The following is a 20,736-nucleotide window of genomic DNA, read 5'->3' on the forward strand; positions in this document are numbered from 1 at the left end:
CATTTTGGGCATTAGTATTGGCATTAATATACGACAGGGTTAACACTCAGTTGGCTTTAAAGGGTCCTCTTGGCTCTCTTTTGCATCAGTCTGGGCTGCAGTTGAATAGTTTTACTAAAGGGAGGGGGAGGGGGGGGGGGGGGGGGGGGGTCATGTTAGCCACAGTCTCTATTTTAGGCTCCTGTCCATCATTGCACAGATATTCTTCTGTAGGAGAACATTCCTTAAGTTTACACCCCAAAAGAAATGAGAGTTGAAGGGAAAATTAAGTATCTTAAACTTGGATATATCTAACAAACATACCAACATTAACTAAAATCAAATCATTATGACAGGAATTTAAAGGATATATTTGTTAAAGCGCAAAAACTATGACTAAGACAATCAGACTATAAGACCTTTTTGGGATGTGTCTAACCACTTTCATTTTAGTACAGTGAAGCTTTTCGTTTTAGCTATAGCAATAATATCTTGACTTATTAGCTGACAGTAAAATGCAGGTACTACAAGTGTGCACATGGTGTGCTGCTGCGTTATTAAAGGTGTACCCATGCAACGTGGAAAAGCACTTAAGCATTCTTGTCATAACTGTAACTGAGCCTGCTTGTGTAATCCATCTTTTTGTTTTTTAGATTTTTGGATAATGTCGAACCGCTTTCTGTTAGTTCACTTATGCTTGTTTCTCTGACTAATGTCCTTTTCCATTTGTCCTGGCAGGTTTTGTAAGAAGAATATTCAATGAAGAGTAAAGGAAGGACAATTATGGATCCGTTGCATCAAAACAGGACTTGGTGGTGGATATTGGTGATCCTCTATGTGACACTACAACTCATGACCATCCACTCATCCATGGTGCCAGGAACCTTGCAGCTCCAGCTAGATGAGGAACAGCCAGAAGGAACTGTAGTAGGTGACATTAGTGCTGGCCTCCCACCTGACATGACTGCAACCCACTATTTCATCTCAGATCATCAGGGTACAGGTGTTGGCACCGATCTGGACATCGACGAGAGTACAGGGATCATAAAAACCGCAAAGGTCTTGGACCGGGAAGTACGGGACCATTACAGCTTCATTGCAGTTACCATAACCGGGATAACCGTAGAAGTCACCATCTTAGTAAATGACATCAACGACCACGCTCCAGTGTTCCCAAGAAAAAGAGCCACGTTTAAGATTCCAGAACAGACAACCATTGGCACCAAGTTTCCTCTTGAGCCTGCCTTGGATGCAGATGAGGACCAGCTCACTACGCAAGGCTACATCATAACGGATGGAAATGTAGGTCAAGCTTTTCTTCTCGAAACCAAACGAGGATCCAACAAAGTGCTCTACTTGGATTTGGTAGTCAATGCAATTTTGGACAGAGAGACGAGATCTTCGTACACTCTACTCTTGGAAGCATTTGATGGTGGTTCACCCAAGAGGACAGGACAAATGATCCTGGATGTGATTGTGCAGGACATCAATGACAATGCCCCAGTCTTCAACCAGAGTCGCTACCATGCAGTGATCTCAGAGAACCTTCAACCTGGGAACAATATACTGCAGGTGTTTGCTACAGATGCTGATGAAGGCAACAATGGGTTGGTGCTCTACGACATCAACAGGAGACAGAGCGATCCTGATCGCTACTTTGTCATTGACACTCGAACTGGAGTTATCACTCTGAACAAGCCTTTGGATTTTGAGATGAGAAGAGTTCACGAGCTTGTGGTACAGGCTCGGGACAATGCCAGTCAACCAGAGGTCACCAATGCCTTCGTGACCATCCAAGTGCGAGACTACAATGACAACCAGCCCACCATGACCATCATCTTCCTCAGTGAGGATGGTTCTCCACGCATCTCTGAAGGAGTGCAGCCTGGCCAGTACGTGGCTAGGATTTCGGTCACGGACCCTGATTATGGAGAATATGCCAATGTGAATGTGTCTTTGGAAGGGGGTGATGGAAAGTTTGCTTTGACCACCAAAGACAGCATCATCTATCTCATCTGCGTAGATCAGATCCTTGATCGTGAAGAGCAAGACCATTATGAACTCAGAGTCTTGGCCACAGATTCTGGCACTCCTCCATTACGGGCAGAGTCTTCATTTACCATTCAGGTCACGGATGTTAACGACAACCCGCCTTTGTTTGACCAGCCAGAATACACCCTGGTTATTCCAGAGGTTGCCTTTCCGGGAAGTTTTGTTGTACAGGTTACAGCACGGGACAAAGACCAGGGACCCAACGGAGATGTTCAGTACAGCATCCTACAGAATGAAGAAACTCATTCAGACTGGTTCAGTGTTGACGCAGTCAATGGGATCGTCACCACCTTGACCCAGCTCGATTACGAAACGGACCCTATGCCGAGTGTAACTGTGGTTGCTGCCGACAGGGGTCGACCGCCACTATTTTCTACAGCTGTGGTCAAAGTGATCCTACAGGATATTAATGATAATGAACCTGTGTTTGGCAGCAAGTTCTACAATGCATCCATCAAGGAGAACACCGCAGCAGGGACCTGTTTCATGGAGGTAGGACTATTATTTCTTTGTATCTGAATTTGTATTATACTGGTTAATATGCACACTTCTGGGGTTTTTGGGCATGAAGTGTGTGAAAACCCCTATGTAGAATGATTGTATATTTAAGACAGATTGTTAGAGTGTGCTTTTAAAGTATGTAAACTGAGTAAATGGAAACAGTCATTTTAGGAAATTGACTTGGAAACCAGCGTGATGAATTGTAAGATATTGGGGAGCGAGCTTAAGTAAGCTTTGTTTAGATTGGACTTGCTTCAGTTGGGAGTTACTCACTCTCCTCAGGCTGTGGGGGATTGTTTTTTTACTAGCTGTTTTTACTTACACCTCACGATGGTTTTCATTGTAGTGCAGAAGGTGTTGCAGATGAGTTCACATTTAAAGTTAAATGAAATTTCACTAGGGAAATTAATCATAAATAATTAAGCATTTCTGTCTGCAGTTTCTCTTAATGATTATTTTTAATGGTTCCATTAGTGATTCTTTTAGTTCTTTTTTATTAAATATTAAGTGAAAATGATTCCATTGCAAGATAATGAGTCAGTTTGACTATGCTGGTTGCGCTGTATGCGTTTGATTCTCTACAGTGAGCCAAATCATTAGAGTCATTTGTTCTGTAATTGGACTGTCTTGCTTTCTGTTTCGAGCTGTAGATTAGATTAGATTCAACTTTATTGTCATTTATGCAGAGTACAAGTTTATATAGATTCAGTAGGTGTTGTGATGTCAATGAACAAGTAGGAAACTCTGCCAGATTACTTTAGTATGGTATTCTGTCTGCATTTGTGGATGAACGTCTTTTGGTTCTGGTATTTACAAAGAACCGGTTCTAGATTCATAACCTTACTTTTTATGTTAAAAAGTGTGAGAGGTCAGTTGAGGTTTGCCCTTTGGTCTCATCTGGCCTTGAATTCATAGTTCCTGTTGTCTGCTGACTATAAAAGACACAAACATTTTTTTGTTCTCTGTGTTTTATCAATGTCTGTACAGGGACTTCTAAGTGTTTTTCTAAAAAGTTTCTCCACAGGCAAATTCAAAGCTCGTAATACATTTCCTAGTAAATCAAAAAGTGTAATTTCACATGGTCACATATCAAGTGAAGGCACATTAATGCTTTCTCTGTGGTGGATTTGTGCTGGCAGGGGTTGAGACATACTCCAGTGAGCTGACAGAGGGCCCAGCATACGGGAACTTGGTCTTGGGGTTTCTCTGGAGAGAGGGAGGATCGTGCCTGGGAGAGGTTTTTGGGACTGGCTGACTCCTTTCTGCTGTAAATTGGGAATAGGAGCTGCACAGGGTCAAGTGGGAGGTCTGGGAGTAAAATTAGAAGTGGTATTACTTAAGTTCGGAATTAGGAATTGGATCAGCAGCACTCGGGTCTACAAATCAAGTGCAAATCAAATCTGATCGAGTGCCTCCTGTCTTGCTGTCAGTTTCCATCCTCATTTACAGACAGTTGCCAAAAGACTTCAGTTTTCAACACGAGAACAATATAAGGAGTTACTAAGTCTATCCTTACAACCATCAAAGTGAACTTGCCAAGGACGAGGTCCAAACCAACTGTCTCTCAGGCTGTGGCATGAACGACTGCTGTAGATGGGAGCTGGCATGCCACTCAAGAGCAGTTGGGAGTTTGATGATGCACAGACTGCAGAAATCACTGCCAAATCCACATCCAAGCATCACAGCACGGCACTTGATGAGTTGCTTTTTTCCCTTCATCAGAGATCCCTGAGCGCAGAGTTCCCACCGCCTCCCTTTTTCTGAATCAAAGCTTCTGTCCAAATGCCATTACAATGGGGCTATTGTGATTATTCATTTAACATCTGAACTGGGCTTGATTTAATTTTTTCCAGTGTATCCCTCACAGCGGAGCATGATTAGTTTAATGCATACTGGCACTGCCGATTTACTACATTTTAGGTTTTGTCACTTTACTTGTGTCACTGCTGTTGGGCTGAGGAATAATTAACTGGGTTTTATTTCTCTTTTGGTGGAATTTCCACACTTTGTAGTGGGAAAACTCTAGCGACTATACCCAGTTTTATTTTAACCATAAAGATAACATGCAAAAGACTTGTGGCATTGGAATCAAGGGTGTCTAAAATTATCAGACATGTTACTATGACCATAACTCTGCTTTCAATTATTCATATTATTACACTATTATTTCTAAAGCGTAAAACTGAGTTAATTATCAGTCAATTTAGTTTTCATTCGTTTTCATGATATCATTGTTACTTGTGGAGTTTTCTAGTTTTAGTATGGTTTTATTTAAGTTTTAGCCTAGTACTTTAGGGCTGCCAAAGTTGTGCTAACATTCAATTCAAATTCAATTCAGTTCAATTCAGTTTCTTACAATAGTCTAGTGTTGTTTGTATGTAGTGGCTTTTTTTATTAATGGAGGCAAGTTTATTATTAATTTTCATTAGAGATGCACTGATAGCAATTTTCTTGGCCAATTCCGATTTTTTTGTGTGACCTGCCGATACCGATTTTTGTCGATTCTGGTTTTCTTTCTAAGAGCTATAATAGACAGCATACACAAACATAAATCTACCTTTTTCAATGCAAAAAATTACTTACATAAAAGAAATTACTAAGCATTACAATTTTCCCAATCTGGACTAAGTTGGGAAAAATGCAGTAATGCTTGCATTGGTTTTAATGAGTGAGTCATTTAGTCATTCATTCAACCGATTCAGTCATTTAGTCATTCATTCAACCAATTCGTTCAAATGTCTATATCATTCAGAAACAAGTCAAGTGACTACTTTCTTTATGAATGGGTTACTGAGTCCTTGACTCGATTAGTTAAAAAATGTGGATTCTTTTTGTAACAAAACACCACTGTGTGTTACTCAGAGACACACAACAGTTCTTGCTGTGTGCCTTTGATTGTAACTTTTTTCATCAGCTAAATTGAGCAAAAACAATCAATACTGTGTCTAAAATGTTACTTAATGTTAACTAATTGTTTATTGAACTACTATTGTATAAAATCAGTGTTTCAAAAAGTTGATATTGTTGATATTGGGGGAAACTTGGTTGTGTAATGTTGCTTACCTGTATCATATATTATAAATATCTTTTTTTTCTACCGTAGTATGCATCTATAGCTTTTTGTGAATTACTTTGTGTGTGCTGTTGCACTCATCTCTAACTCAGACAGCTTCATGATACAATCATGATCATGATTAGGGCTGTGCAATTAAATCGAATTTGATTATCATGCGCATCTTATCAGTAAAGCCGGTTCAGTGATTGGCAGTAAATCGCCATCGTCGGTATTACTGACTAGATGCGCATGATAATCGAATTTGATTAATTGCACAGCCCTAATCATGAGACAATCATGATACATTATCAATCTCTGCTGTCTGTTGTCTATGGCAGAGGTCCCCAACCACCGGGTCGTGACCCACTACCGGGCCGTGGAAGAATTCCTACCGGATCGTGAGAACGTTCTGGAGAAAATGTGTATAGATATGACGCTCTGTTATTTATTGTGCGTAAATGATTGCTCTAATTATTCTGTATTTTTGTTGTATGCTATTGAAATGGAGTTGCAATTTGACGATTTCATGTTAAATTAGTAAATAAAAGATTGCTCTGATCTGTCATATAGGCTATTAGGGCTTAAACGGATCGCAGTTGATCCGTGATATACGGACCAGCGCTCACAAGAATAGAGACATGTTTCAGACAGCGTGGCATACCAATTTTTTTCCTCTTTCATGTATCCTTGCGTTTAAGATACATATGCATGGGGGTTTGCGGTTACGTCGCAATACTGGAAATATTTCTGTTTTAAACCATGAAGGCGAACCGATGGATATCAAACGTGCAAACTTTGCGCAATAGTTATGCCGGTGAATGTCTTAACTTCTGTCATACAGAAAGTGAAAGTAAAAAAAAACGCTGCATTAACAGCGCATATTCTCTCAGAGACGACACGAGACGGATCTACTTCAACATGTGCTGATAACAGTGAATAGACCTGTTTTAAAGACCCCATTCACAACACACCCATTCAACACCTAGTTTTTTTTGTTATTGGTGCTTTAATCAGGCTCCTTGTACAGTCAGGCAAGGAAAATCCTCTCTCACTTGCCTTAAAAAATCTACTTGTCCTAAACAAGCATTAATCAAGCCCTGTGGAGGTTTCCCTATTGTTTACTATGGCCCTACATGTATTACAAATGGCGAAATTTGTGTCTTCACTCACAGTGAAGAACATCCACGCCGACAACATATTTACAAGCGGATGTGAGTGTAGGTGTGAAGTCAAAACGGGCCGATCATGGGGAGAACTGGCTGCACTGGTCCTTGGCCGATCAGTTGGTGCATCTCTAATTTTCATGTAGAACATTTCTTGAGTTTTGTGCTAATACGTGTTAAAAAGTTGACAAACTTTTGTCAGCAGTCATTTCATCAGTTGAGGCCGTTTATTTAGTATGCAAGCAACGATCCCAGCTGGTATCATACCAAAGCCAAAATTCCTGTATTGATCCTAACCTGTTATTGTGTAATTATTAGAACCCTCTAACCAGTCTGAGAGTTTGGAGCTCCTGTGAATGACACAGATGAAAGGCTTCTCCTTGGAGGATGCGCAAGAATGGCTTGAACTGCTGTTTTGTCTCCTCTACTAGGACACTTCACTTTTTAAGGCTACTATTAACAACACACTCCAACTGCGGTCTTGGACATGTTCACCACTGGGGTGACGAGCGTTTTTCACTCTGTGTGAGGCAGCTGCATAATTGGTACATTTAGTCAAGTCTTCCTTTTCTTAATGATTTGAATTGAGAGAGCTGTGAAAAAGATGGAGTGTCTTTGCTCCACAGGTCTCCACAGCACAATAAGGCAGGAAAGGCCTGTGTCCTATTCAGGTTCATTGAGGGCCCTGAACAATAATCGGTTAGCGTAGACTTGTTAGCATGGCATTCTATTTCTAAAGGCTTTATTTACCTTTTTTTCCCTGAAACACTCATCTTTGTACTTGTTTGTGCTCTTTTTCTATGATATATAATGGGCTCCAGAAAATAGTACCGTTCTCATGCAGTAGGGCTGGAGATAAATTGAATTGCAGTGATTTTATTGCACTTTTTATTTGGCCATTACGTTTCATAAAGATTAGTTAGGTTAATTTCACAATTGTTCTTTTCTTAATTGTTATTCATAAATATGAGAGACAAAAAAAGTTTCATGTTTAAAGGAATAGATTGTGAATCACTGAATCAGTTTTGATGAATCAATTTTAGTGAATTGTTTCCAAATTCTGATTCAAACTTTTGTTTTCATCATCGCTCAAAAGTACGTTGAGAGATATTGATTTTTATATTTATAGTTATAGTTAATATTTTGTCTTGCGTTCATTCAGTAAAATCACTGTGTAAAACATCTTTATTTTTATGTAGATTTTTACTCTTTTGAATCTTCTCAGCTACAGTGGCTGGTTGGAATTTTAATTTGAGAAATTGAGAAAAATGCAAGATGGCATTTTAGATTAAATATATATATAATGTTTTTTGATCTTCCAGCCCAATAGTCATCTGAGGCGGGGAAATGAGGATTGCCAACAATCCTAAAGATTCCCTGGCTTTTATGGGATGTTCTTCCTTCCTCATGGATCCTTCCTTATCTGATCTGACTTCACAGCTCATTAGGAGGGTGTCAGAACAACCAAACCACCCCACAATGTTCTTAGAGAGATCTGTCAACACTGGAGGCTCTTTCAGAACTCCGAATATTTGAATATTTGAGCCAAACCAAAATATTTTGGCATTTGCCTGTTTCAGAACTCTGAGTACAACTTGTGCATCTATCAGTTTTCCTTTGTAGCCTCGAAGACGTTTCCTGTCTCATTCGTGCCTCGGAAACTCTCTGCTGGAAGTGAACTCCAAGTCTTACTCTGTCCTTGAAAAGACATCACTGATAATGTTCCATTTATCTTCCACAGTCTTTGATTACCCTCATGCCTTAAAAAATAGAATCGCAGGGCTTTCTTTGGTCAAGGGCAGCACTATATGTCTTTATCTCATTGCCAGGTTTTTCAAAGGTGTATTCGTGTTCGGGACAATTTGGGGCATATTACTCATATCACTGCAGCCAGAGATGTGATCACTCACAGCATCAGACAAGTGCACTCAGGCTGTGTCTCTTTTCCTCCATCTTCAGACATTAAATCAGCCAAATTGTTGGAAAGTCAGAAGTAGAAAGAGGTTTCGGGATACTGACAGCAACTGCTGTCCAAAAACTTGGTAGTATGTGTGATTCCTTAGCTTACTTATTTTTCACACTTTTCTATAGCAGTTAGCAGAACACTCAGGAGATCCAGTATGCATCTGGACTATGAAAAATTTTGCATAAATTAATATATTTATAAACAAACATCTAAAAAGGACAGAAAATTAGACATTTTTTTATTTTAATATATTTTAAATTGATTTATTTTTGTATTTCTTGAATTACTTTGTGTTTCTGAATCTTCAGCAGTATTCAATAAATTTTTACATAGTATGTTCAGGCACTCTAAATTAATTTGAGTCATCTATTTCTTGTCTAATACTTTAAACGTATTGATGAAATATGATCTAAAGTAGTTAAATTGTATGAATATTGTAGGAATATTGAGAAATTATATGCATTTAATGTAATCTGTTTTTGCTGTGTTTCTTCAAAAATAGTTTACAGCAAATTTACATTGATCTCACTGCTATGCTTTTACTCACTGGCTCAGTTTTTCTTTGAATGCTAGACTCAATATATCAAAAAGCGGAGCTCAGCAGGCTTTTGCATGGACCTGGTTGCTGGTCTGAGGAGGACTGGATGTCTGCATGCCTCATTAAGCTGCACACACTCTACCATATGGCATTTTTCTCTTGATCAGATGTCCAGTTTTTTTGTTTCAGAATATGCCTCAGATGCTGCCTTTTTACTCTGGTCTCTCGCTTTTCCAATGACTTGGTCACACTGCTTTAGTGGACACAAAAGACGATCATTCCTCCAGTCTGGTTTGGTGCCAGACAACTTTGCATAGTTTTTGCTTGTTTTCACAACGGCCTTGAATAAGAGGATCATAGCAACCATTTTTTTGATAAATCTCTTTGGATTCTGAAGCAGAGACTGTGTAGACATGCCTGGGGAGCTCAACATGACCACTTTTGGTTATGGAAGTTGACTATTTATGTTGTTGGTTTTTGTAAGAATAAAGAGATTTGGATAGAATTGACCGATTTGAATGCCGTTTATTTACTCGAATGCAAGATATAGCGATTGCAGTGATTCATTTAGTTCAACTAGTTGACAATGACAAATGTGTAATTTATATTTTTTTCAGTTATTGGTTTGCTATCTGTATTTGTTACCCTGGACCACAAAACCAGTCATAATAGTACATTTTTGGAAATTGAGATTTATACATCATCTGAAAGCTGAATAAATAATCTTTCCATTGATGTATGGTTAGGATAGCATAATATTTGGCTGAGATTAGGGATGCACCGATACCGATACTGGTATCGGGTATCGGGTCGATACTGAGCTCATGTACTCGTACTCGTATTCGTTAAAATGCCCGATACTAAACGCCGATACCACGCATGTGATCAGTGCCATATTCAGACAAAGAAACACCAACAACAGAAAAACAGACAGCAGAATGTAGTTATTAGAGATTAAGGATGTCTAAAAATGTACATGCAATGAATATAATGTTAAACATTCAGTATTAATGCCTGTATAGCTGATGTGAGCAAGCTGATAAGCAAAACACGCTGAGTGGATCCAGCGCGCGGCGGCGCAGATGCTTGTCGAGTGAATATCCCTTTCTCACAGATATCACTGGAAAGTTTGTACTTCGGTGGGAAATGTCAAAAACGAGTAAGTAAAACAATGCACAAGTTACTTAACAGTAGGGAGAGAGAGATAGAGAGTGGTGTGATCTTTATTGATGTTCGCTCAGCACGCATCATTTGAATTAAAACTAAATCGTAAATATATGACAACATATAGGGGCATTCATTCACTTTAAACATCATTTATTTTTAACCTTAAGCATTGAACACGAGTGAAACACAAGTGAAACTATCAGCCTGTGTGAAATGCGCTAGGCTGTTCTGTCCCTTTCATCTGCTCCGGTACACATAAGTGCGCGCGCTGTGCGTGTTTTCCTTGCTTAATGCGTGTTTCTGCAATTATATGGCTTTGAAATCTAAATGTTTCAGATGAAAAAATAAATAAAAATTCTATATCTGAAAATGATTGATTTATAACGAGTGGTTCCCTGCATAATTACAGCAAAAAGCGTGGTTACAGCACTGAGCCGCTGCAATGGAGCAGCTCTAATGCTATTTAAGATGATGTACCATAGAGCAAATAAATAAATAAAAAATTAACAGTGAAAGTAACAAAAAATAGTAAATTACATTTTAATGGGCATAATTAAGTGTGAAAAATAACCGAAGGATATACAGTCAAACCAAAAATTATTCACAGACCAGATATAATTTTTTATTTTTTTTTACTAGTGGGTGCACTATAGTTAATTTAAGTAACTGAAGATAGCAAAATAAAGTAAACTGTGACAAATTATACCCAAAAATTCTTCATACAGTGGACTACCAGTAAAATTGATACAAAAGTGAGACCAAAAATTATTCAGACCAAGTAATGGAAAAAATTTAAATTCAGGCTTTCATGAACCTGGTTGACAGCATGCCCAGGAGACTACAGGCTGCCATTAAGGCTAAGGGTGGCCCGACAAAGTATTGATAGTTGTGTAAATATTGTCATACCAACAGCTGTCTAAATAATTTTGATTGATTGATAGAAAGGTATTATCAAGCTAAATTTGTTCTGACACAGTTTAACTTGGAGTTCTTGTAATATTTTATTAGCATTTTCTAAACTATAGCGAATAAAATGTGAGAAATGTTGAAGGTGTCTGAATAAATTTTGGTTTGACAGTATCTATTTGATAAATGAAGTTAATCAACTAACATTTTACATACTCATTTGTTTTCTTTACCCAATATTTAAAAAATTTAAAAATACAATAAAAATATCGGTATCGGTATCGGTACTCGGTATGGGCAAGTACCAAAAATTAAAGTATCGGTATCGGGCGAGTACTGGAAAAAGTGGTATCGGTGCATCCCTAGCTGAGATACAACTGTTTGAAATGAAATTCTTAGCAATTGTATACCACTAATCAAAAATTAAGTTTTAATATATTTATGGTAGGAAATTTACTAAATATCTTCATGGAACATGATCTTTACTTAATATCCAAATTATTTTTGGGATAAAAGAAAAATCATTTTGACCCATACAATGTATTTTTGACGATTGCTACAAATATACCCCAGCAACTTAAGACTGGTTTTGTGGTCCAGGGTCACATTTTGTTTTTTATTTTTTATTTTTAAATGTAAAATGTAAAATTAAAACAATAAATATGAGTCACACTTTTTAACGTCCAATTCTCGATATTAAAATACCTTGATTAACTACATCTTTTGCCGCAGTAAACTCCTAATTTGCTGCTTATTAATAGTTAGTTAGTTAGGTAGTTATTAACTTTAGGTATTGGGTAGGAATAGGGATGTAGAATACGGTAATGCAAATAATGTCCTGATAAGTACTAATAAACAAATGTTAATAATAGGCATGCTAATAAGCAAAGAGAATTGGTCCCTGTACTAAAGTGTTACCTAAATATCATATATACTTCAATAAAATGCAGTTCTCATGTATATATTAAAGAGTAAAATAAATGTAAACACATATCAAAAAAAGCAAAATATAGAAAGCAAGACCCTGGGAAAAATGTACACTCACACACACACATACTTATTGGGCTGTTTTGCACTTTGATAAATTGCAGTTCTCATTACACGGCAATGTTTGCACGTTTTGTAGATGTTTCTGCATAAACAGAAAAAAGAAATGGCAATTGAATGGTTACAAATTCTCTTCATGTTGTTGAATGTTGCCTTACTGATATTAACTTCTGAGCTCCCTGTTTAGTTGTGTGCAGTTGTTTACAGGCAAACCTTGCAATCAATGTAACCAACTAAGCAAATACAAGAAGATGGAAAGCCAGGCAGACAGTCTCGGTGGCATACTCCTGTCCTCAGTGCTGCTCTTTCCTGCTGTTAACTGCTGTGCCCCTGCTACCCCGGCTCTGTGGTTTAGCACAGTATTTACACAGAGCAGACAAATTGCAGGAAACGAGATGTACTACTTAATGTGTTTGCAAATATAATACTTCCTCGAGCACTTCGTTTGAGGCCAAGCGGGCGCACTGAAGCGAATATAAACATGGACGTACATCTGGACGTTTTGTGGGTGTCCAGGTCAGAGTTGCTCCACTTGAGGCAACTGCCTGTGTTTTTATAGCACGTAGAGCCCATCAATTCAAATCCAATGCATCTGTCCAACTGTAGCAAGGGGGAAAATGGGGGAAAAAGTAATGACTTACTAGGGTGTGAAGGAAAGTGCTCACTGTGCATTGCTTAGCAGTGACAAATTTAAGATGTATGTGTGTGGTAAGACAACAGCAAGAAAGAGGGAGAAGAAAGACTTATGGACCGTTTGGTGGTTTTGGTATTAGAGATTTTGGAATAGTTACTTGGGACGAGTTGATGAAAAATTGTGAAGTCTTTCATGGTCTTGTGGTTTGTTCTGTGTTTTCATTACAGCTGTTTGGTAGTCACTAGTCAGGCCTTGGATCTTAGTCAAGGTAGATGCCATATTAAGTTTGATACAAATGAAAATGTGAGGCTTAGCAGACAGTATATCGGTTGATATTATGCATGCTCATTTCCTCTATTTATACAATTTAGATTACCTTTGTCATCGCTTAAAATAAATCATGTCAATGCTCACTTAAAATAAATCTTTAAAAACTCTAGCTTAATAACATTAGATATAAGTGTATAAGCAATTATCAGCTTGTTTTTACAGGAGATTGACAAAAACTATATTTCCTTAATTTGATTTGATTTCAGAAGAGCAAACATTTGTTTTTCTTTTATATTTGACAGAGTTGCATTCTTTTGAAGCCTATGGCTCTTGAGGGACAGGATTTTACTATGGTTTTCGGGTCCAAGCTCACATCTGGAATCGGGGTAGTGCTGTTTGGGTGGGGACTGTCCATCCTGCTCGTCATTAGATGCTGTTTTTTGCCAGACTTTGTGCTGCAGGTGAGCAGGACCTCTGAAGATCCCTGCCAAGATTCTGTGAAGATAGTGATGGATGAGCGACAGAAAGAAAGAGAGAAAGGAAAATACACTCCAGAGGTACAGTGGTGTCTGAGCAGTTAGAATGAAGCCTCAAATCAGCAGCTGGATTTAGCTGTGAATGCTTCCCCACCGGTGTCACTTCCTGGCCAATGTTTGCTTGGCGTCTCTTTATTCTTCCTTCTCTGTCACTTGTCTTTTTTTCTAGCAAAAATATCTAAACAGCCCTAAACAAGTAAAATTGAGTTTCCAGCTCAGATTGTAAATAAATAAATGTTACTCAGAATTGGGTTTTTACGTCCCATAATATGGCTCTCCCAAAAATAAATAAGAAAAAAAAATCTCACAATTATCTGTTTTATTTTTTGCTCTGAGGCGGAAATGGGCTTCCTTACATTTCAGGCACATCTTGTTGCAAGGCGCACTGTAATTTCATGGAAGTGCCCTCTCGTAATTCATCTTGTCTTTTTATATATATTCCGGCCTAAACATCATAACCGCTGAGCAAATTGTCTCCATATTCCGAGCGTCGCTGCTTTAAAGAATGCATCCCTTATGTCTGCCAGCAACCTCAGGCCCCTGATTAAACTCTGCCAGCTGCAATAACGAGAATGCAATAATGCTACCGAGCAGGCGGCGCTCGGGAACTGAAACCAAGTCAGATTGTCCTGTTTCTCATTGTGAATAGGATTACTTAGAGTTCAGTGAGATGAGTAATTGTTAGTGTAAAGGTGAGAGAACATAATTTTGTTTGACTTTGCTTTATTTATGACTTAGGTCGATGTTAAATAACACTGAGAATAAGATGTTTGAGAGTGCGTTGCTTACTTGGAAGAAGCACATCTGTAAATCTCAAGGTTACAACAGATATACAAACAGCAGAACACATAAGATGTCCTGCGTCAGAAAAGAGACAGCAAACTTGATTTCTTTATGCATTTTAAAGGCTGTGCACTCATAGTTCACATTGCTTTTTGATTACATTAATAAAAATGTCTATCTGATGCTCCAGAAACCAAAAGGCTCGTTTTAGAATGTTTCTGACATAGCAGAAGTGCATCCATGAAGAACACATATAATTGTGCTGTAAATCAAATGTGCCTGCATATAGTTTCACAGTGAATCAGATGTGCTTCCATAAAAATCACATAGTTGTATTATAAATCATCATTAGAAGATCTCTTGAGGACCTCTTCGTAAGTGATTTGTATAATCGTAAGGTGTTAAGGTGGGAAGAGACATCATAATCTGCCTTAGATTCGTCTCTAGATCGACTCAAATGCACCTGTGGGACACAATGCACCGCCAGAAGGAATCCAGGAGAGAATCAGATTTATGGTACGCTGGGAACCTCTTCAGATAGTCTGCGAGCTTGCGAAAGAACGAGTGTTGAGCTTAGTGATATTAAAGGTTTTTCTCTTCTGAAAACGATGGTCCATACGCCCTCCCTCACAGCTCATAAATACTAGGGGAATTAAAGCGTCCCCCCTTGAGGAGGAAGGATCTTGAGGACTTCTTACCGATCAAATGGAAAACCGGTGACCTTCCACTCTTGAGCTTTTACTAGGTGTTGGAGTAACTTTTTCCCCTCTTCTCTTTATCGAGTAGGGCAGTGCAGTCAGTCTCGAAAGACTTCATGGTGCATTGCCCAGAAACGTGGTCTTCAATGACAACACCTTCATCTTCCTCAAATCCTCCTCGGCTCCATTAAAAGAGGCTGGAGGCGGTAGCTAGGATCGCAGAGGGCTTGTCAATGATTCTGTAAAACAGGCGTAGTGTTGCTGAGAGGGTAGCAGGTGTTGGCCACGTGTTTCCAGCTCTGCCTCAAGTCAGAATCCATCGGGGCTTCATGATGGAGTGCTGGAGAGTAAATGAATGGTCTAATGCGGTGCTTCTCAAACTTTTCCACCTGTGGTCCAACTAGAACTAGTGGTCAACTGATGTGTGTTTTTTATTACCGATATCTTAGAGAGCAGAGTGGCGATGGCCGGTATACTGTATATAATAGAAGTGCTTCCATAAAAATTGCATAGTTGAATTATAAATCATCATTAGAAGATCTCTTGAGGACCTCTTTGTAAGTGATTTGTGTAATCGTAAGGTGCTAAATTGGGAAGAGACATCATAATCTGCCTTAGATTCCCCTCTAGCTTGACTCAAATGCACCTGTGGGACTCAGTGCACTGCCAGGAGGAATCCAGGAGAGAATCGGATTTATGGTAAACTGGGAACCTCCTCATATAGTCTGCGAGCTTGTGAAAGAACGAGTGTCGAGCTTAGTGATCTTAGAGGTTTTTCTCTCCTGAAAACGATGTTCCATATGCCCTCCCTCACAGCTCATAAATACTTGGGGAATTAAAGCATTGAGGAGGAAGGATCCTATTCAATTGAGATAGTAAATAATATAAATAACATGCTGCAATTAAATTTATATTTATTTTACATCATAATTTCTAAATTAGAAGTGCAGCTTTTGACATTTATTGACCAAAAACAAAACAAAAACAAGTCGACAACTAATCAGTACGTATAAGTACCACTTAGTCACCACAAATGTTCTCATCCATGTTTAAAGCTTAGTTTGTATGCAACATAATTCCATAATTTGACTAATAGTATTCTTTAATATTTTTTTTGGTTAATTTAAAATAAATTTAAAAGCAAACAGAAAAATGTTGCACCTTTTTGTTAGATGATTAATTTTTTCCTATTTCTTTTTACCTATTTTTTATTTTTTTTATCAGTGTGGTCACACCAGTCGATTTGTGGATTTAAGCTGGTTTTAGCTTGCTTATGCTGGTCTTCCAACCTGGTCAAGTAGTTTCTCAGGTCAAAAGGACCCAAACATCTCTCTAAAACTAGCCAGTGTGATTTGTCTGACTAGGTTGGGAGACCAGCTAAGACCAGAAAAAAGTGCTTAGGCTGGTTTAAGCTTTTTTCTGTAAGGAAGTGCAAATATAGGCTATGCACTTAGACACTCGAAAGGCAATATTAAAATTGCATATAGTTCCAAAATTAGATATCAAATGTGGTAAAATAACAACAGTTTATATTGTTGATATATTTTTTTTAATGTCGTAATTTTCATGAGCTGCGGGGTCAGCACAGTTTGAGACCACTGGTCTAATGTATTTCCATCAGGTGCCCCACTGGAATCAGATCTCAGAATCAAATCTGTGCACCGCCATCTTCTGAAGCATCAACGCTTTCATCTTTTAGCATCCCTGTGCCGTTTCAACTACAACCTTGCTTTTCACTTCAAATGTCTTCCTCATATCAGACAGCCAGGAGGTATCCCACACAAGATGATTTATGCATTGCAAATGCACCTTGTACATGGCACAAATTTCAGAACATGTCATATCATCAAATGTCTCTAATCAAAAACATTAATGCTGTCAAAATAGTGTTGCTTGATTCAGGGATGGAAATGCGGACCTACTGGGTTCTGATGCAATAGCGATTCTTCCTTCTGTTTGAAGTCTGGTTCAAGTGTAAACCTGACTGCTTTATCAAAGCCTTCCTTTTCTGTTTGAGACGTGCTTCTGACATTTTAGGCAGCATCCTCAATGTTTTTAAGTCAAGACACGAACTTTATCACCTCTTCTCCTGGATGACACTTGATACTATACTTTAAAGACAACAAGAAATCAAAATGGACCTTTGAACGTTTCTGCTGTTTTTGTTGACGATTCTTCATTTCAAAGAAAAATACTCCTTCAAAATTAAATAACTTGCCGTCTCTCAAATGCCTTTTTTTTTCAGTAACATCATTTGAAAAGCCCAGCGTCAACCACATATATTATTGCAGCCTTTCTAAAATCTTAACTGTAGTTAGCACAATTAAAGCCCTTCTGAAGAAATCAGTCTTAAACCAGCCTAAGGTGGCTTGCTGGTCCTAGCCTGGTCTGTTGGCTGGTTTTCTAGACATTTTAAGCTGGTTAAAGTAATTTTTTTCATTAAATATCACTTGCTTCACTCTGAAATATGTCATATTGCAAATGGGTTGCTGGATGGGGAAGAATAGTGTTTCATCTTGACTTTAATTATTTAAAGATGCATTCAGTACTGTGCTTAAATTGGACTGCAGCGAATACGCCACTGTGCGGTTTTCTTTTTTATAAGTTTGTGTGGCATAAATCTGTACTGGTGTCGGTGTCTATCAACTCTAACACTGCTAACCATCATCTATGCTTACTCAAATGTGATTATTTATGACCTTTCTTTGGCTTTCTCTCTCTCCTTGCTTGCTTGAGTTCAGTATCCTTGAGGATCCATTACAGAGGCATTTATTTCTCATTTATTCCTTATGCAAGTATCATCCAAGAAGTCCATGCATGCTTCCTTTCATTGCAGAGAAGAAAAATATGAACCTTGGATCCCAATTCAAATGTCCAGATCATTGCAAATGGCATTAGCAAAGGTTTGTTATAGTTGTTGATTTGCATGCATGTAAACGTTCAAGTATACAGAGAAAAAATGACGTTTCGGTCTTTATTCCATTCTTAATTGAAGCTCTGTCAGCACATCATCTCAGAGAACCACACTTGGTAGGCTCAAAAGGAAAAATGACCATTGGCAGCTGCCGAAAAGGTTTATGATCGTGTGAGAGGTGCCGCTGCGGGTTGTTTGAATCTGGGCCTAATGACGTGGGTTAAAGCAGAAACTTGTGAGGGTTTTTGCTGGTGTCTTGCGATGGATTTTAGCATAAGTAAAGGCTTTAAATATCCCTATTAATCTGCGTTTGCCATCGATGAAATGACTTACAGCTATTCATCATTCGCACAGGCACACGAGCACACACCCTTCCTTGGCACCGGTAGTTTGCGGAGCGGCCACTGAAGGCAGAGAGAACAAAGAGAAAAATGGATCGGGACAAGTCCGGAAAAAATGAGCGAACAGAACAAAGAGAAGGAAGGAGGTGATTGGCGCCAAAAAAAAGTAGAGCAATACTGATTGATGGAGGCTCAGATAGAGAAGAGAAAAGAAAGAAAGGTGGAGGGACTTTTAAACAATGCACTGTGATGAGCAATAGCCGTCTTAGGAATTGGGCTGGAGTAATGGTTGACATGATAATGAGAACAGAGTTTGTCTGTGTCTTTCTTCAGTTTTGAAGGGAACTGCTATCATACCGCTAACTAGTTTGGCTAATTAGTTTAGATTTTGTTTTTGGCCTGGGTTTTATTCCCTATATGCATTTTTTATGCAGAAGTTATGAATCATCAATCAGTTTACAATCAGTTTACCTTTTCTTTTTAAAAGAAATTAATACATTTATTCATCAAGGACACATTAAATTAATCAAAAGCGACAGTTATGAAAGCAGATAAATGCTGTTCATGATTTCCACAAAAATATTAAGCAGAAAATAACTGTTTTCAACACTGAAAATTATAAGAACTGTTTTTATGCACCAAATGAGCATATTAATTAAAATGATTTCTGATAGATCATGTGACACTGACTGCAATGACTACTGAAATTCAGCTTCACATCACAGGAATAAGGATTTTTATTAGATTTTTTAGTACATTATATTAGTTTTTTAATATATTAAAATACAAAACAATCATTTTAAGATGTAATATATTCTTCACAATATGAATCAAAAATGTTGTCATGAAACTCTAGATGGTGCAGTCCAATAGGTCAAACTCAACATGACATAATGACATCATTATCACATGGTACAACTGACTGGTTCTTTTTGTATCAGCAGCCAATGAGCTTGCTGCTCAGCATTCAAATACTTGGCTAGGGCTTGCTGTAGCAGTTGCAGCATGCCTCACAAACCCTCCACCTTCCCCAGCCCCTCCTGTATAAATCTGCTATATGGGGTGATTCATGTATGCTATATGGGGGTTATTTCATGTTACTGTATATGTGCAGCAGCAGTATTTCTTACATGTTCACAGTATCATGTTGTGGATGTATTGGCAGTAGCAAGTCTTGGTACAACAGCAGCGTAGCAGATCTATTACCATTGTCATGTACATTACCATGCCAATCCCTCTGAGAGTTGTCATGACAGAACTGTTTTTACTGCATTTTTGATCAAATAAATGCAGCCTTAGTGGATAAGAGTTTTAATGCACCTTTTCTGTGCATCAATGAATGGGATTATTCGAATATTCGTTCGGTGGGTTAGCATTCGATTTTCAATTTTGAAATTCGAATATCCTTTTTTTTTCTCTCGAACGCCTGGCATCCCCCGCGAAACGGTTCTCAACTTGTCAGCCTGGCTGAACATCTGCACCAGCAATGAAAGACGTTCAGTGTTGACCTGTATCATGCATATATGAGCCCACTTCTATTATGAGCACGCTTGCTGCACATCTACATTTGAAATAAAGAACTTAAGCGCGCAAAAGGCGTGACATGTGAACGGACCCTCTGCTATCACAAAACCGAATGCGATGCATGCGTTTTCTTTAAGTCAACTGTCCCGAGATGCGAGCGAAAGTCTTGGGTCAGCGTGCAGTAGCAGACGAGATGCGCCGATGTGAAGCCGCTTTGAGAGAGTGAAAGAGAGAAGACGCGGTCCAGCTGAATTACTCACGCTGTTTTCAAATGACTGATTTAATCTGATATTTTGTGTGGATTTATTTACTCATCTGACCTACATGCTCGCGTACCGGGGCTATTGTGTTTTCCAGTTGGGCTACCAAAATGTATCACTGCCCTGCCCGATGGGCTACCTTAAATACAGGGCTCCCACACAATGTTCCCTCTAAGCTGAGCGTGCGCGCGACCGCGCTCTTCTTCCATCTTCTTCCACGGGCTATGTTAGAAACCTGATAAATTATTTACCTTGTTTTTGAGTCTTTGACTTTGAGTCTCTTGCTCATCAAGGCTATATTCATTTAAACAAACAGTGAGATAGTGAAATATTATTGCAATTTCTAATATTGGTTTCCCATTTTAATACCTATACTATAAAATAGCATTTATTCCTGTGATC

The 20,736-nt window shown here is 38.5% G+C and overlaps 1 protein-coding gene across 1 annotated transcript in view; it reads left to right on the top strand.

The window, feature by feature from the left end:
- Positions 1–738: 738 nt before the first annotated feature.
- LOC306851655 (protocadherin-16-like) overlaps positions 739–20,736 on the top strand; it is a gene marked incomplete at its 5' end in the record, with an annotated part of 100,185 nt that continues 80,187 nt past the window's right edge. The window contains one exon of the mRNA XM_079388061.1: positions 739–2,523. Within this exon, the coding sequence (XP_079244187.1) occupies positions 739–2,523 (1,785 nt within the window). The remainder of the gene's footprint in view (positions 2,524–20,736) is intronic.

The sequence above is a fragment of the Barbus barbus genome (genome assembly GCF_936440315.1).
Source record: "Barbus barbus genome assembly, chromosome: 31".
NCBI classification, from domain to species: Eukaryota; Metazoa; Chordata; class Actinopteri; order Cypriniformes; family Cyprinidae; genus Barbus; species Barbus barbus.